This window comes from Triticum urartu, chromosome 1A (assembly GCF_056163025.1).
Source record: "Triticum urartu cultivar PI428250 chromosome 1A, HENAU_Tu73, whole genome shotgun sequence".
NCBI lineage: Eukaryota > Viridiplantae > Streptophyta > Magnoliopsida > Poales > Poaceae > Triticum > Triticum urartu.
The window spans coordinates 66,005,580-66,027,201 of NC_141873.1; the positions used below are offsets into that span (position 1 = coordinate 66,005,580).

The window sequence follows — 21,622 nt, forward strand, 5'->3', positions numbered from 1 at the left end:
GGAGAAGAAGAAAGAGAGGTCATTGACCTCCATTATTGGGAAGGAGGCAGCGATTGGAAAAAAGAAGAAGGGCAGAAGCAAGACCTCCAGCTCCATGGACGCTGGCGTCGAGCCGTCCGTTCGTTCCAAGGCCAATCCAAGCATCGTCCTTGTTGACCCGCTTGTGAGGGCAAAGCAGCAGGCGTGAGCAGTGCCACCCCCGCCTCCGCCTCGGCGTCTACCTGACAACAAAGGTATCGGCGCGCGGGCCGCAGCTGCTGTTGCATCCGGCTGGACCGGCTCCGCGAACACCTCCGTCACGCCTACTTCTCTGGCTGAAGCTGAGTCCTGGGTAAGCACAAAGCAGTGGCCTGCTCTTCTTTCCTCTGGATATAAATAAAGCTTGTGAGCTTGTTGTGTGATGCATAGGGATACGCCAGAGAACAACAAAAGAAGTAGTAAATTTCCTATTGTTTCCACTTGATTTATGCCCATCTGCTATTGTCCATTATAATCAGTTGTGCTTAAGTAATTGATTGTTTCCTGAAGATTTGCATATGACTAAGTCTAACGCAACCAGAGTCCTCCAGTTTTGCGCCTGCAGATATTTTGTAGCAATTGCATAATATTTTACAGTCTGTAACATGATTGTTTATTTCTGATGTAGCAAGTTATTATTCAGTCTGCTAGCCTAGCTAGCTTTGTGTAGGAGGAATCAAGTTATTATTTGGCTGTTCATTGGGCGCGTTTGAATGTATATGTTGTACAACATTGGGTGCATTTGAGTGTATATACTGTCTAAAAAGTGAGTATTTATGCCCATGTAATGCCCCTGTTTATTGAGGGCTCAATTGTTTTGTTGTAGAAAACTATAGATGGATGCATATGTTTAACTTCATTCTTGCTGTCCTAATCTCAGTATACTTGCCGTACAAATATTTAGTGGATTTTCCTTCAAAATATCATTGTTTGAACAGGAACATGAGCTGGAAGAGGATCGTGTCCAGGAGCAGGATGAGGAAGAGAAGGATGAGAATGTGTATGTGCCTGCTGATGAGTCCGAGTCTGAGGAAGAAGAGAACTCGTATGATCTTAGAGATGACATGTCAGAAGATGAAATGGATATTGTTCAGTCCCCTGGAGGTGAGACTGATGTGTTTGTTGTTAGTTCAGAAGAAGACAATGCAAGAACAGGAGAGAAACGAAAGAAAGGGGTGAAAGTCAAGCGCAAGGTCACTACCAAGGGCAGTAGCAAGTCCAGTACTAGCAGGGAGAGTTCAGATTGTTGGACTTTTTTTGAGAAGGTGAAGGTGAAATCAGAAAAGGATCCTAAGGTTGAAGAGTTGAAGGCAAAGTGCATGCATTGCCACAATTTATACATATATGTTCAAGGTTCAAGCACCACAACACTTAATAGGCATATGAAGAAGTGTAAGATCTTCAAGAACAAGGTTGCGACGAAACTTATACAATCACGGCTTGGGTACAAGCCGTCCAATGTTAGAGGTGAATCCGGTCTTCCTCTAGGTGTGCCATCCAATGGGTATGAGCACACAACTATGAAGGACATTGGAGGATGCAGACTCGTGTGCTTGCGTTCATGGAGTTGGACCCCCCTCACAGTGGAAACGTCATGGCTGTTGCGTTGTTTGAATGTGTGACTGAATGGAAGATAGAAAACAAGATAGTGTCCATCACACTAGACAATGGATCAAACAATGATTCAGCTGTTAGAGATTTGAAGGCAATGTTTTCTGTTCGAAGAGGGACAGACCTTGAAGCCAAATATTTCCATGTCCGGTGTTGTGCTCACATTGTCAACTTGGTAGTGCAGGATGGGACAGCCTGCATGAGCACTTTGGTAACGAACCTAAGGGAGACAGTGAAGTACTTCAAGAAGTCCCCTTCCCGGCTACACAAATTTGTTGAGATTTGCAGGAGTTTAGGCCTTAAAATTGGAGCGCATTTGACCCTAGATGTTTGCACGAGGTGGAGTTCTACATACAAGATGTTGGAAACTGGCCGACCATATAGGCAAGCCTTGGTGTCTTATGCTGATTCGGATGCCAAGTACAAGTGGAAGCCTACAAACAAAGAATGGGATATGTTTCAGCTTATTGAACCATTGTTGTTTGCTTTTGCTAGAGTGACTACAGCCTTTTCAGGTCAATCCTATCCCACCGCCAACATATTTTACCCCCACATTGTGAGTATCAAAATTGCTTTGAGAAAAGCCATGGTTCATAAGGACAAAACCTACAATGCTATGGGACATGCTATGATGGACAAGTTCAACAAATATTGGGAAGAACCAAACAATGTCATGGTTCTTGCCACTTTCCTGGATCCAAGGTACAAAATGAAGTACGTGGATTGGTGCTTTGGGCAGATCTATGATGAGGATAAGGCTGAAACTGAGTTGTCTGCATTCAAGAAAGATTTGGACAAGTTGTATGAGAAATTTGATTCTCAAAAGAGGCAAGCTGAACCTCAATGCAAGAATACTTGCAATACAAGTACCTCAATGCCACCTGCAGATTCTGAGTTTCTCTCATTCTTATCATCCACTTCTACAAAACGATCTAAGAGTGAATTGAGAAACTATATGGATGATGCAAATGAGGGTATGGTCGCCACTTTCAATCTGCTAGAGTGGTGGAAGGTGAATGCACTTAGGTATCCTGTTTTGGCAAACATGGCAAGAAGATTCTTAACTATCCCTGCTAGCTCGGTGTCTTCTGAATCCACTTTTAGCACCGGTGGAAGAATTCTGGATGATTATCGAAGCTCTCTAAAACCATACATGGTGGAGGCATTGGTGTGTGGCGGAAGCTATATCAAGGGTGCTCACAAAGACTTAAATGTGTTGGTATGATTTTGATCTATGCTTTATGTCGTATGATTTCAATATGCATCATGTTATTGCCATAAACTAAAAATCTAATGGCTAACTTGCACAAAACTAGGATGTGGAAGAAGATGATGAGGAGGAGGATGTGGAGAAGGTCAAATTGCCTAAAAGTGTGGCAGATTGCAACTACTAGTAAGTATGTTACTTGTAAGATTTTTTTAGTTTACTTTTGTTACTTGTAGGCTTTTCTTATTTACAATAACCATTGTTACATGTAGGATACATTGTAGGGAGAAGACCATCAAGATGCATTTGTTAAATTTGCACATGGAAGTAAATCAAGCAATGGATCTATATTGGTCATCACCCTTGAATGATGGAGTTCTTGCATGGCTTATGTTTCCTGAACTTTAGATGTGACATATGTCAACTTCTCAACCTTGGACTATTAAGTTTATGTTGTCATTGAACTTTGAACTATGGATGTGACATATGTCATCTTATTTTGCTAAACTCATGAATGGTTTATGTTCATCTCAATTTCTTCAGTGTTGTACAAACTTGGGTGCATTTGATGTCCAAATTTCAGTGTACTTGTTGTCCAAACCTGTGTGTATTTTTCTGTCAATAGTTTCAGACATTCAGTGTTAATGCTGTCCAAACTTGGGTGTACATGCTGTCAAAGTTTTAGGCTTTCAGTGTTGATGATGTCCAAAGTTAGCACTTGGGTGTATTTGCTGTCAAAGTTAGCACTTAGCACATATAAATACTACTATATTAGGAAGAGAGGGAGTAGTCTGCACGCTGATGTGCAGTGCACACGAACTGCCGAGTTGGACCGAGCCAGCACACAGCTCGGGTCGAGCATGCTACTTAGGCTCGCCTGAGCAGTTAGCTCGGGCTGGCTCGGCTCGTGCTGGGCGAGCTAATGGCTGGCTCGGCCCGAGCTCGGCTCGGCTCGGCTCGCGTCCAGGTATAGCTTCGCCAAGCTCATTATGTTAGGTACTACACCATAAACCTCATGAGCCCAGAGGTAACATGTGCGCCCCACACCACATTGCACCTGCATTTCAGATAGTAGATTAGATGTCTCCACTTTTTAAACTGACAGAAGTTGAACTTCAAAGTGCAATCCTAAATCCCTACAATTGAATGAATTGCCGATTTGGGTAGTATTATGATGTGATACGTTTCCAACGTATCTATAATTTTTTATTGTTCCATGTTGTTATATTATTAATTTTGGACGTTTTATAATCATTTTGTAGTCATTTTATGTCATTTTTTGGTACTAACTTATTGACATAGTGCCAAGTGCAGTTGCTATTTTTTGCATGATTTTACATCGCAGAAAATCAATACCAAACGGAGTCCAAATGCAACGAAACTTTACGGAAACTTTTTATGGACCAAACGACACCTAATGGGCCAAGCTATGACTGGGGGTGCTCCTAGGAGAGCACAACCCACCAGGGCACGCCAGGAGGCCCAGGCATGCCCTGGTGGGTTGTGCCCACCTCGGGTGCCCCCCGGACCGCCTCTTTGCTCTATAAATACCCCAATATTCCAGAAAACCTAGGGGAGTCGACAAAAATCAATTCCAGCCACCACAGAGTCTAGAACCACCAGATCCAATCTAGACACCATCACGGAGGGGTTCACCACTTCCATTGGCGCCTCTCCGATGATGCATGAGTAGTTCTTTGTAGACCTTCGGGTCCGTAGTTAGTAGCTAGATGGCTTCTTCTCTCTCTTTTGATTCTCAATACAATGGTCTCTTGGAGATCCATATGATGTAACTCTTTTTACGGTGTGTTTGTTGGGATCGGATGAACTTTGAGTTTATGATCAGATCTATCTTTTTATATCCATGAAGGTTATTTGAGATTCTTTGCTCTCTTATATGCATGATTGCTTATAGCCTCGTATTTCTTCTCCGATATTTGGGTTTTGTTTGGCCAACTTGATCTATTTATCTTGCATTGGGAAAAGGTGCTTTGTAGTTGGTTCAATCTTACGGTGCTTGATCCCAGTGACAGAAAGGGAACCCTGAGGATGAACTACACCCTCCTCGTCATGGATAGCACAAGCGCGCTCGTGGTACATCAAGATCATGCCAAATCAAGAACACGAGAGAGAGAGAGAGAGATCAAACACATAGCTACTGGTACATACCCTCAACCCTGAGGGTGAATGTCACGCCCTCGATGCGGCTATATCTCCCACGTGTCGAAGCACGACTTAGAGGCATAACCGCATTGAAAGCAATGTCGCAAGTGAGGTAATCTTCACACAACCCATGTAATACATAAGGGACAGAGGTACATAGTTGGCTTACAATCGCCACTTCACACAATACATGAATAAATCATTACATCATCCAGATACAATCAAGGTCTAACTACGGAACCAAAATAAAAGAAGACTACCCCAAAAGCTACACATATCCCCGATCGACCCCAACTGGGCTCCACTACTGATCAACTAGAACGAAAAAACACAAAGGACAAGATCTTCATCGAGCTCCTCCTGAGCTTGGTTGCGTCATCTGCACGGTAACCTCGACACCTGCAAGCTGGTTTTGGAAGTATCTCTGAGCCACAGGGACTCAGCAATCTCACACCCTCGCGATCAAGACTATTTAAGCTTATGGGTAAGGTGAAAGGTATGAGGTTGAGCTGCAGCAAGCGACTAGCATATATGGTGGCTAACATACGCAAATGAGAGCAAGAAGAGAAGGCAAAGCGCGGTCTATAAAAGTATGATCAAGAAGTGATCCTAGAACAGCCTACGTCAAGCATAACTCCAACACCGTGTTCACTTCCCGGACTCCGCCAGAAAGAGACCATCACGGTTACACACGCGGTTGATGCATTTTAATTAAGGTCAACTTCAGGTTTTCTACAACTGGACGTTAACAAATTCCCATCTGCCCATAACCGCGGGCACGGCTTTCAAAAGTTCAAAACCCTACAGGGGTGTCCCAACTTAGCCCATCACAAGCTCTCACGGTCAACGAAGGATATTCCTTCTAGCGGGAAGACCCGATCAGACTCGGAATCCCGGTTACAAGACATACTCGACAATGGTAAAACAAGTCCAGCAAGACCACCTGATGCGCCGACATCCCGATAGGAGCTGCACATATCTCGTTCTCAGGGAAACACCGGATAAGCAATCCGTACAACTAAAACCAGCCCTCGAGTTTCCCCGAGGTGGCGCTGCAAGGGGCTCTAGTTTGGACCAACACTTAGACAAGCACTGCACGGGGGGTTTAAAATAAAGATGACCCTTGGGCTAGCCTAACCCAAGGGAAAAAAAGCTAGGTGGCAAATGGTAAAACCAATGTTGGGCCTTGCTAGAGGAGTTTTATTCAAAGCGAACTGTCAAGGGGTTCCCATTATAACCCAACCGCGTAAGGAACGCAAAATCCGGGAACATAACACTGATATGACGGAAACTAGGGCGGCAAGAGTGGAACAAAACACTAGGCATAAGGCCGAGCCTTCCACCCTTTACCAAGTATATAGATGCATTAATTAAATAAGATATATTGTGATATCCCAGCAAGTAAACATGTTCCAACAAGGAACAACATCTCCATGTTCCAACAAGGAACAAACTTCAATCTTCACGTGCAACTAACAACGCTGTAAGAGGGGCTGAGCAAAGCGGTAACATAGCCAAACAACGGTTGGCTAGGACAAGGTAGGTTAGAGGCTTGGTTCAACAATATGGGAGGAACGATAACCAAGTGGTAGGTATCGCAGCATAGGCATAGCAAAAGAGCGAGCAACTAGCAAGCAAAGATAGAAGTGATTTCGAGGGTATGGTCATCTTGCCTGAGATCCCGCAAGGAAGAAGAACGAGTCCATGAAGAAGACAAACGGATGTAGTCGAACGGATCCTCACAAACGCAACGTTATCGGACCCAACCCGAAGAAGCAACACCGGAAAGAAGCACACAACATAGTAAACAACCAACACATGAACATGGCATGATGCACAACTAACTATGATGCATGTCCGGTTTAATGATAGATGGCATGTCAAAGTGCACAAGCAATCCTACAAATTAAGTGGAGCTCAATATGCATCGGGATGCATATTGACAAAACACCACATCAATTATTTAGTTCTCTCCCGTTTAAGTACTCAACAATATTAAATGTTGGTTAACATGGCAAGAGGTGAAGCATAACAAAACTATACCCATTAAACAGTTTAAATGGGGCCGGATATAACAAACAACAAATCCGGTAAATCCCCATATGCATTAGTAGTTTATTGCAACAACAATTTAAACATTTTAATTGTTGTTATCATGATGCGGATGACATGAACAAGTTTATGCAATTTTTATTAAAAGTTGACAAGAGCATTATAAGGCATTTGTCACCGTGGTGTAAGGGAAAAGGGTGCCATGGCAACGATAACGAAAACGGTGCCACGGCAGCGTTCCAGTTCCGGTAACTTGATTCAGATACCGATGCAAAGGAGAAGTGTGCGGATGCGTGCAAAAAATGGTGGGGCGCTCCCGGATTCCGGGTGTCCCAAGGGTTAGTGGCATGGAAAACGAGTGACAATACGGACACGATGCAGACAAAGGGTGCATCTCATCCAACATGCATTCATGCGTTCACGGGCGTCGTCTCGGGGTTATACCTTTGAAGCGTGCGTTTTCGAAGTGTATCGTGTCGGCGTAGAGGAAGTAGTGGAAGTAGTCGTTCTCTCATGCTCAAGGGTCGACGGTAGAGGTTCTCGCGATCTCGGCGATGGTAGTGGTACATGTTTATCGATAGTCGAACATGACGATCCGGAGAGGGTACTTGGCAACATGCACGTCGTCGGTAGTTGTACACAATCGTTGTCGGACTTGACGGGTTCGAGGTCTCCGGGTGTAGTGGTACTTGGCGTCCCATCGTGTAGTCGTTTGTCGTAGTCGGACTTGACAAAATGCACACCGGCTATAGTTGTACACGATTCGTAGACGTTCGGGTCTCCCATAGGGGTACTCGTTACATCTCCAGGTGTAGTGGTACTTGTCATAATCCGAAACGGTCTTGGCGATCTTGACGGATCCAAGTGACACCAGGCATACGTCCAAGGTAGTCTTTGGACTTGGGCTCCGGGTAGATGACTTCAGGGTCTCAGTCAGGAGCACTTGTGGCAAAGAAGTGCCCGTGAACGAGACGATGCAGCACGAACAGGAGGCGGATGTCACGTTCGGCGAGCGGCGGGGCTCCCTGGTCGCAGTCGGTAGGGACAGCACGAGGCGGTGACGAAGGGGAGGTCGCAGGTGGAGCTGCTGGAGGTGGATGCAGAGGGTCGAACAGGAACGTGGCGGCGCAGCAGCAGCTAGCGAGGCATGGGGGAGGCCTTGCGCGGCGCCGGAGACGGGGAACGGGTGGAACCGAGGTTCCCCGGCAGCAGGGACGGCGTCTAGCGATGCGCGGCCCGAGAAGCTCGATGCAGGACGCGGGAGGAGGCTAGAAGGCGCGGCGGCGGCTTGCTGGACATGGACGCGATGGCGCAGCAGCAGAAAAGCTTCGGTGGAGAAAGCGGAGCGCTCGTGCTGCTCGGAATTGAGCCTTTGCTCTCCCGAGCAAGGAGGCGGCGATGGTGGTGGAGCGCTCTGGCGAGACGGGGACGCGGGGGAAGGAGTAGAGCGCGGCAGGGCCGGTCGGGTCGCCAGCGCGGCAGGGCAAGTCGGTTCACCGACGCGGGCGCCATGGCCGGAGGCGGGGAGGCAGCGGCGAGGTCTTGCGACGTTCATGGAGGGGCAAGGCAGGAACGTGATGGGAGGAGGCTGCTGGAGGCGGCTGATGCTCGAAGGGAGGAGATCGTGAGGATGAGAGGGAGAAGGATCGAGCGAGGCAGCACTCTCCCTCTCCTTGGCGATGCGTGAGTGGCGGCGCGAGGGAGGAGAACGAGGGAAGGGAGTGGGGATCGAGAGAAAGAGGTAGCGATCGGTTAGGGTTAGAGCAGTGGGCTGCGGGATGGCCTTGGGCCAAATGGGCCTAGGCGCAGATGGCTGGGAGGCCCAGCTGGGCTGACTTCCACCCCCCCCCCCCCCACTCTCTCTCATATTACTTTAGCAGAAAAGACCAGAAAAGAGAGGAAAAGAAAGAGAGGTTTAGGAAAAGATTTTGGACAAGGGGATAATTTTCCCGAACTCACAAAAATACGCTTGTTCCGTGGAAATAGAGAAGGCCAAGATTGGAAGATGTAAATTCAAACTCATTTGAATTTAATTCAAATGGGTTTGAACTAGGACTAGGTTCTAGGAGTTTCCAAAAATGTTGAGAATTTTGGTAGAGCTCCGGAAAATGATAAAAGAATAAATGGCAAGGTTCGAGGTCAAGCAGCGAGATAACAAAGGCATGGGGAAATTTGCAAGTGTGTTTTAGGTGATTCCATAAGAATGGATTATTTTATAATAGCTCCACTAATATCGGGAGGATATATTATAAAGACAAGTCATCCTTCCCTCGATTTAAATGGATCGAAGATCCACACAAATTATTTAGTTGAGATGCAAAAGATTTATGACATGATGCAAAGATGAATGCAACAAACCAACAACTCACACGACGAAAACCCGGAAACCCTGGAAGGCATCTGAAGCTCCGGCCTTGGGGCGTCACAACACTCCACCACTATGAGAGGATCTCGTCCCGAGATCTAGAATGGCACCGGAGGGAAAACAGAAGAGAAAGAGAAGAGGTAAAACTAAGTTGCTTCTTTGACAAACGAGTGAAACCAAGAAACCTTGAAAAGTTGAACAAATTGAAAGAAAGAATACAACGGAGATGAACGAAATTGAAAACACACCGCTAGAAAAGACGAACAAGGGAGAACAGCTTCGGACAGCACTCCGGTTAAATGGATAAGCACGAAAAAACATGATCTTTGACAAAACGAGATGATGGGTGAAAAGAACAACATCGCAATGCCTCCGGAAGAGAGAAATAGAAGCTAGATCATTGAAATAAAAGAATGGAGAAGAAAAGCCAACTTCTGTCACAAAAGAGTTTGAAAAGCATCCTTAGGAGAAGGGTCAAACGGAGTTGTTGCAAAAACCAACAACGAAAACAGTAAGCTTGTAGTGGGCTTATGGAAAACATCTCAAAACCAAGAGGTGAAAATCTGCCACTAACGAAAACGATATATTGGACTGATAACAACAAGGAGATGAGAAACTTATCTCACTGATAGGATAAATGAAGAACATGGATCATTTATAAGCACCATAACTAGCAACAATCCTTAGGGAAGGCTATAGGTGAAACATGACACAAGATAACTCCAACGAAGAGATTGGTGGATTTAAAATACCTCATTCTTCACAACATGTGAATCATGAAACATGAACTCAAGTTATCAAGAATGACATAATACCACCTCCAATGATACGGAAGAAAGAATTGCACTCCGGATAGAAAGAAGAAGAATGCTTGAGCTCCTCTGAAAAGAATCTTGATGAACACTTCGAGAAGGAATTAAATCCTTGATGAACCATCACGTAGAACCTTCATGAAGAACTCCGGTAAACGAAAATGAAGAGAAGTTGGAAACACAAGGTGAAACCTTGTAATGATTTAGATGGATCTCCGTGATAATTAGAGCTTGGAACTCCGGGAAAAAAGAGGAGATGAAAACAATTGAAAACCGAGAGCTTGATGAGCCTCTGGAATAAGGAATTAAATCACTTGGATGAAACAAGAATAAGAATTACATTATGCTTATCCTTCACCAAATTAAATTGATGACAATCAACGGATTTGGCATATTACTTATTCTCGTAGAAAAGATTAAGAGAGTATAACATCAAACTTGGGAAGGTCTTCAATGAAACACCGGTAGGATTGAAACAACGAATGAATTTGTATGATAACGAAAAAAGAAGAATCTTGATCAAACCACCGTAAGAATTAAAAATGAATGAAGTAAAGACAAAGAAACACTGGGAAGAATTATGAAATGAACGAAGATACTTCTGAGGATTTAGATCCATGAGAACGAAGAGATTACGAGCTGATTAAAGAATATTGAATGATGCACCGGTGAGATTTGGGGAACGAGAGCTGAAAACTGAGCATGAATAAACCTGAATTGAAGGACTCCGGATAAAAAAACTGAGAAGACTCTTGAATTGTTCCGGATAGATGAGAAGAATTGCCACAATCAAAACAATTATGAGAGGATGGCCTCGAACTAGAACCACAAATCTCTGAGAAAACGGATAAGATATGAAGGTAAAGCTCTTCTTCGGTCTTCAAATGTTGAGAGTGACGACGAGAAACATCACCGTGAATTGTTAAGATACTCTGGAATGAAAAATGGAAAGGCTGAGTCAACGGTGAAAAGAATTTGAAAGATCTTGGAGAAAGACATTTGACTGATGACAATTCATTCTCACGTCAAACTTTAAGAATTTGAGGATAGCTCCGGGAAAATAAGAAGAGTCAAGTAAGATCCTGGAAAAAGACATGTGGGTTAGGGCCCACTAAGAAGAAACACCGTTGAAATGATTTAAAAGAGAGGATTGCACCGGTTGAATTAAATGACTTGAATGAGAGAACATCCTCGAAAGATCTTGAATGAATGCAGAGTGGAAAACACGAATCTTCGAGACATCTTGAGCACTCCAGAACAATTGAATAGTGAGATGTGAAAGATTAAGAGTTGCAACGGCATGGGAAAACATTTGAAATGAGGAAAGGGATATGATCGACGAAGCTTGACTTGAAACCACCGGAGATGAAAAGAATGAAGAATGACGAACTTGAAGCTCCATTAGAATCTTCATGAGAATCACCGGATAAGAACATTGACGGAAAAGGAATAGAGAGGCTTCCCATGAACAAAATGATACTTGAATAAGAAATCTGAGTCCTTGAAGAGAAGGGTGGGAGGGAGGGAAAACAAAGGCAACCTGGATACGGATGAAACAAACACCGTTCAGAAGAAACTGATACTTGATCTTGCGGATGTTGAAATGATCGGCTTCACTTGAAGAGAAAACACACCGGTTAAAAAGGATTGACAAAAACAATCTTGATGAACATGAAGGATTTGCATTCACATCGGAGTATGAGAACACCACTATGAGAAAGGTATGGAATCAACATTTGACTTCGAAGCAACTCGAATACCACATCTCAAAACAAAACAAGGATTGGCTTGCAGAATAAGCCAGAACAAACATATGATAGAGATTTCGTCCGAAGTTTTCGTGGTGGGGCCTACACGGGCTCGATCGTACAGGACCATCATGTACAAGGCAGTGCACATGACATACGAAGCGTCCCCGAGTCGGCATAGCCAAGGACTCTTTAAGACACAACGAGACCACTATAAAACCAACCGTAGATAGGCGGACCACTAGACGTCAAACCCCAATTTCATATCATACATCTGTCGGAAAGATATACTAAGAGCTACTTGAATTCCCACTTATAAACTCCCGAAATTTTCCGGTTATGCAATCAGGTGTTGGGGATACAGGGGAAGCATAATATCTCACCCAAAACTAACAAATCCTACATCCAGCTGTATCCATCCTTCAACACATAACCAAGAAACCTTCGGAAATCATCTACCTCAACCTTCGAAAAGCATCCGTTATACGAGTTATGGCGATACTCCCGAACTCCCGCCCCAGTACTGGGTGGCGTCGAGGTTATCTCACCAACAACTGCATAAAAGAGATTTTCGATGTCGGCGAACTAAACTCAGGTATTCCAGAACTGCAACAATAAAATTGTGACGACAACACCTCGGAGCTCAACTCCCCGGGACACCGCCACAACCCCTAAATGTCAGGAGGCACCAAGAACAATGTTCTCGTCACAAAACCATCAGAACGATTCCAAAATACCTGCGTGATCCTAAAAAAAATTTTAGTGAAAATTTGAGAAGAGAAGAGTCAAAACTCTACGTCAGGATGCCTTACCAGAGCGATGAAGGGACTGGGGAGTAAAAAGAATTCCTAAACTCTCCGACATATAATTCCTAATGACTCAAAACATTTTTCTAGACTCAACAACAGCAGCTAATTCAATCAAGCAGTGGGGCTCCTAAGGTCGAGGAAGGCTCTGATACCAACTTGTCACGCCCTCGATGCGGCTATATCTCCCATGTGTCGAAGCACGACTTAGAGGCATAACCGCATTGAAAGCAATGTCGTAAGTGAGGTAATCTTCACACAACCCATGTAATACATAAGGGAAAGAGGTACATAGTTGGCTTACAATCGCCACTTCACACAATACATGAATAAAGCATTACATCATCCAGATACAATCAAGGTCCGACTACGGAACCAAAATAAAAGAAGACCACCCCAAAAGCTACACATATCCCCGATCGACCCCAACTGGGCTCCACTACTGATCAACTAGAACGAAACAACACAAAGGACAAGATCTTCATCGAGCTTCTCCTGAGCTTGGTTGCGTCATCTGCACGGTAACCTCGGCACCTGCAAGCTGGTTTTGGAAGTATCTGTGAGCCACAGGGACTCAACAATCTCACACGCTCGCGGTCAAGACTATTTAAGCTTATGGGTAAGGTGAAAGGTATGAGGTGGAGCTGCAGTAAGCGACTAGCATATATCGTGGCTAACATACGCAAATGAGAGCGAGAAGAGAAGGCAAAGCGCGGTCGATAAAAGTATGATCAAGAAGTGATCCTAGAACAACCTACGTCAAGCATAACTCCAACACCGTGTTCACTTCCCGGACTCCGCTGGAAAGAGACCATCACGGTTACACACGCGGTTGATGCATTTTAATTAAGGTCAACTTCAGGTTTTCTACAACCGGACGTTAACAAATTCCCATCTGCCCATAACTGCAGGCACGGCTTTCGAAAGTTCAAAACCCTGCAGGGGTGTCCCAACTTAGCCCATCACAAGCTCTCACGGTCAACGAAGGATATTCCTTCTAGCGGGAAGACCCGATCAGACTCGGAATCTCGGTTACAAGACATCCTCGACAATGGTAAAACAAGTCCAGCAAGACCACCCGATGCGCCGACATCCCGATAGGAGTTGCACATATCTCGTTCTCAGGGCAACACCGGATAAGCAATCCGTACAACTAAAACCAGCCCTCGAGTTTCCCCGAGGTGGCGCTGCAAGGGGCTCTAGTTTGGACCAACACTTAGACAAGCACTGGCCCGGGGGGTTTAAAATAAAGATGACCCTTGGGATAGCCTAACCCAAGGGAAAAAAAGCTCGGTGGCAAATGGTAAAACCAATGTTGGGCCTTGCTAGAGGAGTTTTATTCAAAGCGAACTGTCAAGGGGTTCCCATTATAACCCAACCGCGTAAGGAACACAAAATCCGGGAACGCAACACCGATATGACGGAAACTAGGGCAGCAAGAGTGGAACAAAACACTAGGCATAAGGCCGAGCCTTCCACCCTTTACCAAGTATATAGATGCATTAATTAAATAAGATATATTATGATATCCCAACAAGTAAACATGTTCCAACAAGGAACAACATCTCCATGTTCCAACAAGGAACAAACTTTAATCTTCACCTGCAACTAACAACGCTATAAGAGGGGCTGAGCAAAGCGGTAACATAGCCCAACAACGGTTTGCTAGGACAAGGTGGGTTAGAGGCTTGGTTCAACAATATGGGAGGCACGATAAGCAAGTGGTAGGTATCGCAGCATAGGCACAGCAAAAGAGCGAGCAACTGGCAAGCAAAGATAGAAGTGATTTCGAGGGTATGGTCATCTTGCCTGAGATCCCGCAAGGAAGAAGAACGAGTCCATGAAGAAGACAAACGGACGTAGTCGAACGGATCCTCACAAACGCAACGTTATCGGACCCAACCCGAAGAAGCAACACCGGAAAGAAGCACACAACATAGTAAACAACCAACACATGAACATGGCATGATGCACAACTAACTATGAAGCATGTCCGATTTAATGATAGATGGCATGTCAAAGTGCACAAGCAATCCTACAAATTAAGTGGAGCTCAATGTGCATCGGGATGCATATTGACAAAACACCACATCAATTATTTAGTTCTCTCCTGTTTAAGTACTCAACAATATTAAATGTTGGTTAACATGGCAAGAGGTGAAGCATAACAAAACTATACCCATTAAACAGTTTAAATGGGGCCGGATATAACAAACAACAAATCCGGTAAATCCCCATATGCATTAGTAATTTATTGCAACAACAATTTAAACATTTTAATTGTTGTTATCATGATGCGGATGACATGAACAAGTTTATGCAATTTTTATTAAAAGTTGACAAGAGCATTATAAGGAATTTGTCACCGTGGTGGAAGGAAAAAGGGTGCCACGGCAACGATAACGAAAACGGTGCCACGACAGCGTTCCAGTTCCGGTAACTCGATTGAGATACCGATGCAAAGGAGAAGTGTGCGGATGCGTGCAAAAAATGGTGGGGAGCTCCCGAATTCCGGGTGTCCCACGGGTTAGTGGCATGGAAAACGAGTGACAATACGGACACGGTGCAGACAAAGGGTGCATCTCATCCAACATGCATTCATGCGTTCACGGACGTCGTCTCGGGGTTATACCTTTGAAGCGTGCGTTTTCGAAGTGTATCGAGTCGGCGTAGAGGAAGTAGTCGTTCTCTCATGCTCAAGGGTCGACGGTAGAGGTTCTCGCGATCTCGGCGATGGTAGTGGTACATGTTTATCGGTAGTCGAACATGACGATCCGGAGAGGGTACTTGGCAACATGCAAGTCGTCGGTAGTTGTACACAATCGTTGTCGGACTTGACGGGTTCAAGGTCTCCGGGTGTAGTGGTACTTGGCGTCCCATCGTGTAGTCTTTGTCGTAGTCGGACTTGACAAAATGCACACCGGCTATAGTCGTACACGATTTGTAGACGTTCAGGTCTTCCGTAGGGGTACTCGTTACATCTCCAGGTGTAGTGGTACTTGTCATAATCCGAAACGGTCTTGGCGATCTTGACAGATCCAGGTGACACCAGGCATACGTCCACGGTAGTCTTCGGTCTTGGGCTCCGGGTAGATGACTTCAGGGTCTCAGTCAGGAGCACGTGTGGCAAAGAAGTGCCCGTGAACGAGACGATGCAGCACGAACAGGAGGCGGATGTCACGTTCGGCGAGCGGCGGGGCTCCCTGGTCGAAGTCGGTAGGGACGGCACGAGGCGGTGACGAAGAGGAGGTCGCAGGGAGAGCTCCTGGAGGTGGATGCAGAGGGTCGAACAGGAACGTGGCGGCGCAGCAGCAGCTAGCGAGGCATGGGGGGGCTTGCGCGGCGCCGGAGACGGGGAACGGGTGGAACCGAGGTTCCCCGGCAGCAGGGATGGCATCTGGCGATGCCCGGCCCGGGCGGCTCGATGCAGGACGCGGGAGGAGGCTAGAAGACGCGGCGGCGGCTTGCTGGACTTGGACGCGATGGCGCAGCAGCAGAAAAGCTTCGGTGGAGAAAGCGGAGCGCTCGTGCTGCTCGGAATTGAGCCTTTGCTCTCCCGAGCAAGGAGGCGGCGATGGTGGTGGAGCGCTCCGGCGAGACGGGGACGCGGGGGAAGGAGTAGAGCACGGCAGGGCAGGTCGGGTCGCCAGCACGGCAGGGCAAGTCGGTTCACCGACGCGGGCGCCATGGACGGAGGCAGGGAGGCAGCGGCGAGGTCTTGCGACGTTCATTGCGGGGCAAGGCAGGAACGTGAGGGGAGGAGGGTGCTGGATGCGGCCGATGCTCGAAGAGAGGAGATCGGGAGGATGAGAGGGAGAGGGATCGAGCGAGGCAGCACTCTCCCTCTCCTTGGCGATGCGTGAGTGGCGGCGCGAGGGAGGAGAACGAGGGAAGTGAGTGGGTATCGAGAGAAAGAGGTAGCGATCGGTTAGGGTTAGAGCAGTGGGCTGCGGGATGGCCTTGGGCCAAATGGGCCTAGGCGCAGATGGCTGGGAGGCCCAGCTGGGCTGACTTCCACCCCCCCCCCCACTCTATCTCTCTCTCATATTACTTTAGCAGAAAAGACCAAAAAAGAGAGGAAAAGAAAGAGAGGTTTAGGAAAAGATTTTGGACAAGGGGATAATTTTCCCGAACTCACAAAAATACGCTTGTTCCGAGAAAATAGAGAAGGCCAAGATTGGAAGATGTAAATTCAAACTCATTTGAATTTAATTCAAATGGGTTTGAACTAGGACTACGTTCTAGGAGTTTCCAAAAATGTTTAGAATTTTGGTAGAGCTCCGGAAAATGATGAAAGAATAAATGGCAAGGTTTGAGGTCAAGCAGCGAGATAACAAAGGCATGGGGAAATTTGCAAGTGTGTTTTAGGTGATTCCATAAGAATGGATTATTTTATAATAGCTCCACTAATATCGGGAGGATATATTATAAAGAGAAGTCATCCTTCCCCCGATTTAAATGGATTGAAGATCCACACAAATTATTTAGTTGAGATGCAAAAGATTTATGACATGATTCAATGCACATGATGCAAAGATGAATGCAACAAACCAACAACTCACACGACAAAAACCCGGAAACTCTGGAAGGCATCTGAAGCTCTGGCCTTGGGGCGTCACAGTGAACTACTCCCTCCTCGTCATGGAGAGCACCGGGATGATGAAGACGGCTAACGGTGATGCTTTTCCCCTCTGGCAGGGTGCTGGAACAGGGTCCCGATTGGTTTTTGGTGGCAACAGAGGCTTTCGGCGGCAGGACCCTGATGTCTACTACACAACCTTCTTCTTGTAGACGTTGTTGGGCCTCCAAGTGCAGAGGTTTGTAGGACAGTAGCAAATTTCCCTCAAGTGGATGACCTAAGGTTTATCAATCCGTAGGAGGCTAGGATGAAGATGGTCTCTCTCAAGCAACCCTGCAACCAAATAACAAAGAGTCTCTTGTGTCCCCAACACACCCAATACAATGGTAAATTGTATAGGTGCACTAGTTCGGTGAAGAGATGGTGATACAAGTGGTATATGGATAGTAGATAATGGTTTTTGTAATCTGAAAATATAAAAACAGCAAGGTAACTAATGATAAAAGTGAGCGTAAACGGTATTGCAATGCTAGGAAACAAGGCCTAGGCTTCATACTTTCACTAGTGCAAGTTCTCTCAACAATAATAACATAATTGGATCACATAACTATCCCTCAACATGCAACAAAGAGTCACTCCAAAGTCACTAATAGCGGAGAACAAACGAAGAGATTATGGTAGGGTACGAAACCACCTCAAAGTTATTCTTTCCAATCAATCCGTTGGGCTATTCCTATAAGTGTCACAAACAGCCCTAGAGTTCGTACTAGAATAACACGTTAAGACACAAATCAACCAAAACCCTAATGTCACCTAGATACTCCAATGTCACCTCAAGTATCCGTGGGTATGATTATACGATATGGATCACACCATCTCAGATTTATCTATTCAACCAACACATAGAACCTCAAAGAGTGCCCCAAAGTTCCTACCAGAGAATCACGACGAAAACGTGTGCCAACCCTTATGCATAGGTTCATGGGCGGAACCCGCAAGTTGATCACCAAAACATACATCAAGTGAATCACGTGGTATCCCATTGTCACCTCAGATAGGCACGGCAAGACATACATCAAATTTTCTCAAATCTTTAAAGACTCCATCGATAAGATAACTTCAAAGGGAAAACTCAATCCATTACAAGAGAGTAGAGGGGGAGAAAACATCATAGGATCCAACTATAATAGCAAAGCTCGCGATACATCAAGATCGTATCACCTCAAGAACACGAGAGAGAGAGAGAGAGATCAAACACATAGCTACTAGTACATACCCTCAGCCCCGAGGGAGAACTACTCCCTCCTCGTCATGGAGAGCACCAGGATGATGAAGATGGCCACCGGAGAGGGATTGCCCCCTCCGGCAGGGTGCCAGAACGGGTCTAGATTGGCTTTCGGTGGCTACGGAGGCTTCTAGCGGCGGAACTCCCGATCTATTGTGTTCCCTGATGTTTTTAGGTTATATGGAGATATATAGGCAGAAGAAGTACGTTAGGGGGGGCACGAGGGGCCCACGAGAGTGGAGGGCGCGCCCAGGGGGGTGGGTGCGCCCCCTGCCTCGTGGCTTCCTCGTAGATCCCCTGACGTGCACTCCAAGTCTTCTGGGCTTCTTCTGATCCAAAAATAAGTTCCTGAAGTTTCAGGTCAATTGGACTCTGCTTGGTTTTCCTTTTCTGCGATATTCTAAAACAAGGTAAAAACAAAAACTGGCACTGGGCTCTGGGTTAATAGGTTAGTCTCAAAAATCATATAAAATAGCATATAAACTTCCAAGGTTGATAATATAATAGCATGGAACAATCAAAATTATAGATACGTTGGAGACGTATCAGCATCCCCATGCTTAATTCCTGCTCGTCCTCGAGTAGGTAAATGATAAAAACAGAATTTTTGATGTGGAATGCTACCTAATATATTTATCCATGTAATTCTCTTTATTGTGGCAAGAATATTCAGATCCATAAGATTCAAGACAAAAGTTTAATATTGAGATAAAAATAATAATACTTCAAGCATACTAACCAAGCAATTATGTCTCTTCAAAATAACATGGCCAAAGAAAGTTATCCCTACAAAATCATATAGTCTGGCTATGCTCCATCTTCACCACACAACGTATTCAAATCATGCGCAAACCCGATGACAAGCCAAGCAATTGTTTCATACTTTTGGTGTTCTCAAACTTTTTCAATCTTCACGCAATACATGAGCGTGAGCCATGAACATAGCACTATAGGTGGAATAGAATGGTGGTTGTGGAGAATACAAAAAGGAGAAGATAGTCTCACATCAACTAGGCGTATCAACGGGCTATGGAGATGCCCATCAATAGATATCAATGTGAGTGAGTAGGGATTGCCATGCAACGGATGCACTAGACCTATAAGTGTATGAAAGCTCAACAAAAGAAACTAGTGGGTGTGCATCCAACTTGCTTGCTCACGAAGACCTAGGGCATTTTGAGGAAGCCCATCATTGGAATATACAAGCCAAGTTCTATAATGAAAGATTCCCACTAGTATATGAAAGTGACAACATAGGAGACTCTATCATGAAGATCATGGTGCTACTTTGAAGCACAAGTGTGGTAAAAGGATAGTAGCATTGCCCCTTCTCTCTTTTTCTCTCATTTTTTTATTTTTTATTTTTTTATTTGGGCCTTCTCTTTTTTATGGCCTCTTTTATCTTTTTTTATTTGGGCTTCTTTGGCCTCTTTTATTTATTTATTTATTTATTTTCGTCCGGAGTCTCATCCCGATTTGTGGGGGAATCATAGTCTCCATCATCCTTTCCTCACTGGGACAATGCTCTAATAATGATGATCATCACACTTTTATTTACTTACAACTCAAGAATTACAACTCGATACTTAGAACAAGATATGACTCTATATGAATGCCTCTGACGGTGTACCGGGATGTGCAATGATGCATGAGTGACATGTATGAAAGAATTATGAATGGTGGCCTTGCCACAAATATAATGTCAACTACGTGATCATGCATAGCAATATGACAATGATGAAGCGTGTCATAATAAATGGAACGGTGGAAAGTTGCATGGCAATATATCCCGGAATGGCTATGGAAATGCCATAATAGGTAGGTATGGTGGCTGTTTTGAGGAAGATATATGGTGGGTTTGTGGTACCGGCGAAAGTTGCGCGGTACTAGAGAGGCTAGCAATGGTGGAAAGGTGAGAGTGCGTATAATCCATGGACTCAACATTAGTCATAAAGAACTCACATACTTATTGCAAAAATCTATTAGTTATCGAAACAAAGTATTACGCGCATGCTCCTAGGGGGATAGATTGGTAGGAAAATACTATCGCTCGTCCCCGACCGCCACTCATCAGGAAGACAATCAATAAATAAATCATGCTCTGACTTCATCACATAACGGTTCACCATACGTGCATGCTACGGGAATCACAAACTTCAACACAAATATTCCTCAAATTCACAACTACTCAAATAGCATGACTCTAATATCACCATCTTCATATCTCAAAACAATCATCAAGTATTAAACTTCTCATAGTATTCAATGCACTTTATATGAAAGTTTTAATTATATCCCTCTTGGATGGCCATCATATTAGGACTAGTTTCATAACCAAAGAAAACTACCATTCTGTTCTAAAGACTCTCAAAATGATATAAGTGAAGCATGAGAGTTCATCTATTTCTATAAAATAAAACCACCACCGTGCTCTAAAAGGATATAAGTGAAGCACTAGAGCAATGACAAACTACTCCTAAAGATATAAGTGAAGCTCAATGAGTAGTCGAATAATTATGCAACTATGTGAAGACTCTCTAACATTTAAGAATTTCAGATCTTGGTATTTTGTTCAAAAAGAAAGCAAAACTAAATAAAATAAATGACGCTCCAAGAAAAACACATATCATGTGGCGAATAAAAATATAGCTCCAAGTAAAGTTACCGATGAACGAAGACGAAAGAGGGGATGCCTTCCGGGGCATCCCCAAGCTTAGGCTCTTGGTTGTCCTGGAATATTACCTTGGGGTGCCTTGGGCATCCCCAAGCTTAGGCTCTTGCCACTCCTTATTCCATAGTCTATCGAATCTTTACCCAAAACTTGAAAACTTCACAACACAAAACTTAACAGAAAACACGTAAGCTCCGTTAGCGAAAGAACACAAAACACCACTTCAAGGTACTGTAATGAACTCATTCTTTATTTATATTGGTGTTATATATACTATATTCCAACTTCTCTATGGTTCATACCCT

General features: G+C 44.8%; 1 protein-coding gene across 1 annotated transcript; it reads left to right on the forward strand.

The window, feature by feature from the left end:
* The first annotated feature begins 1,987 nt into the window (after positions 1 to 1,987).
* LOC147990048 (zinc finger BED domain-containing protein RICESLEEPER 3-like) lies at positions 1,988 to 3,023 on the forward strand. The gene is made up of 2 exons (XM_087521730.1): positions 1,988 to 2,848; positions 2,946 to 3,023. The coding sequence occupies exons 1-2, from the start codon at positions 1,988 to 1,990 to the stop codon at positions 3,021 to 3,023; spliced, it is 939 nt and encodes a 312-aa protein (XP_087377856.1).
* The last annotated feature ends 18,599 nt before the right edge of the window (positions 3,024 to 21,622 follow it).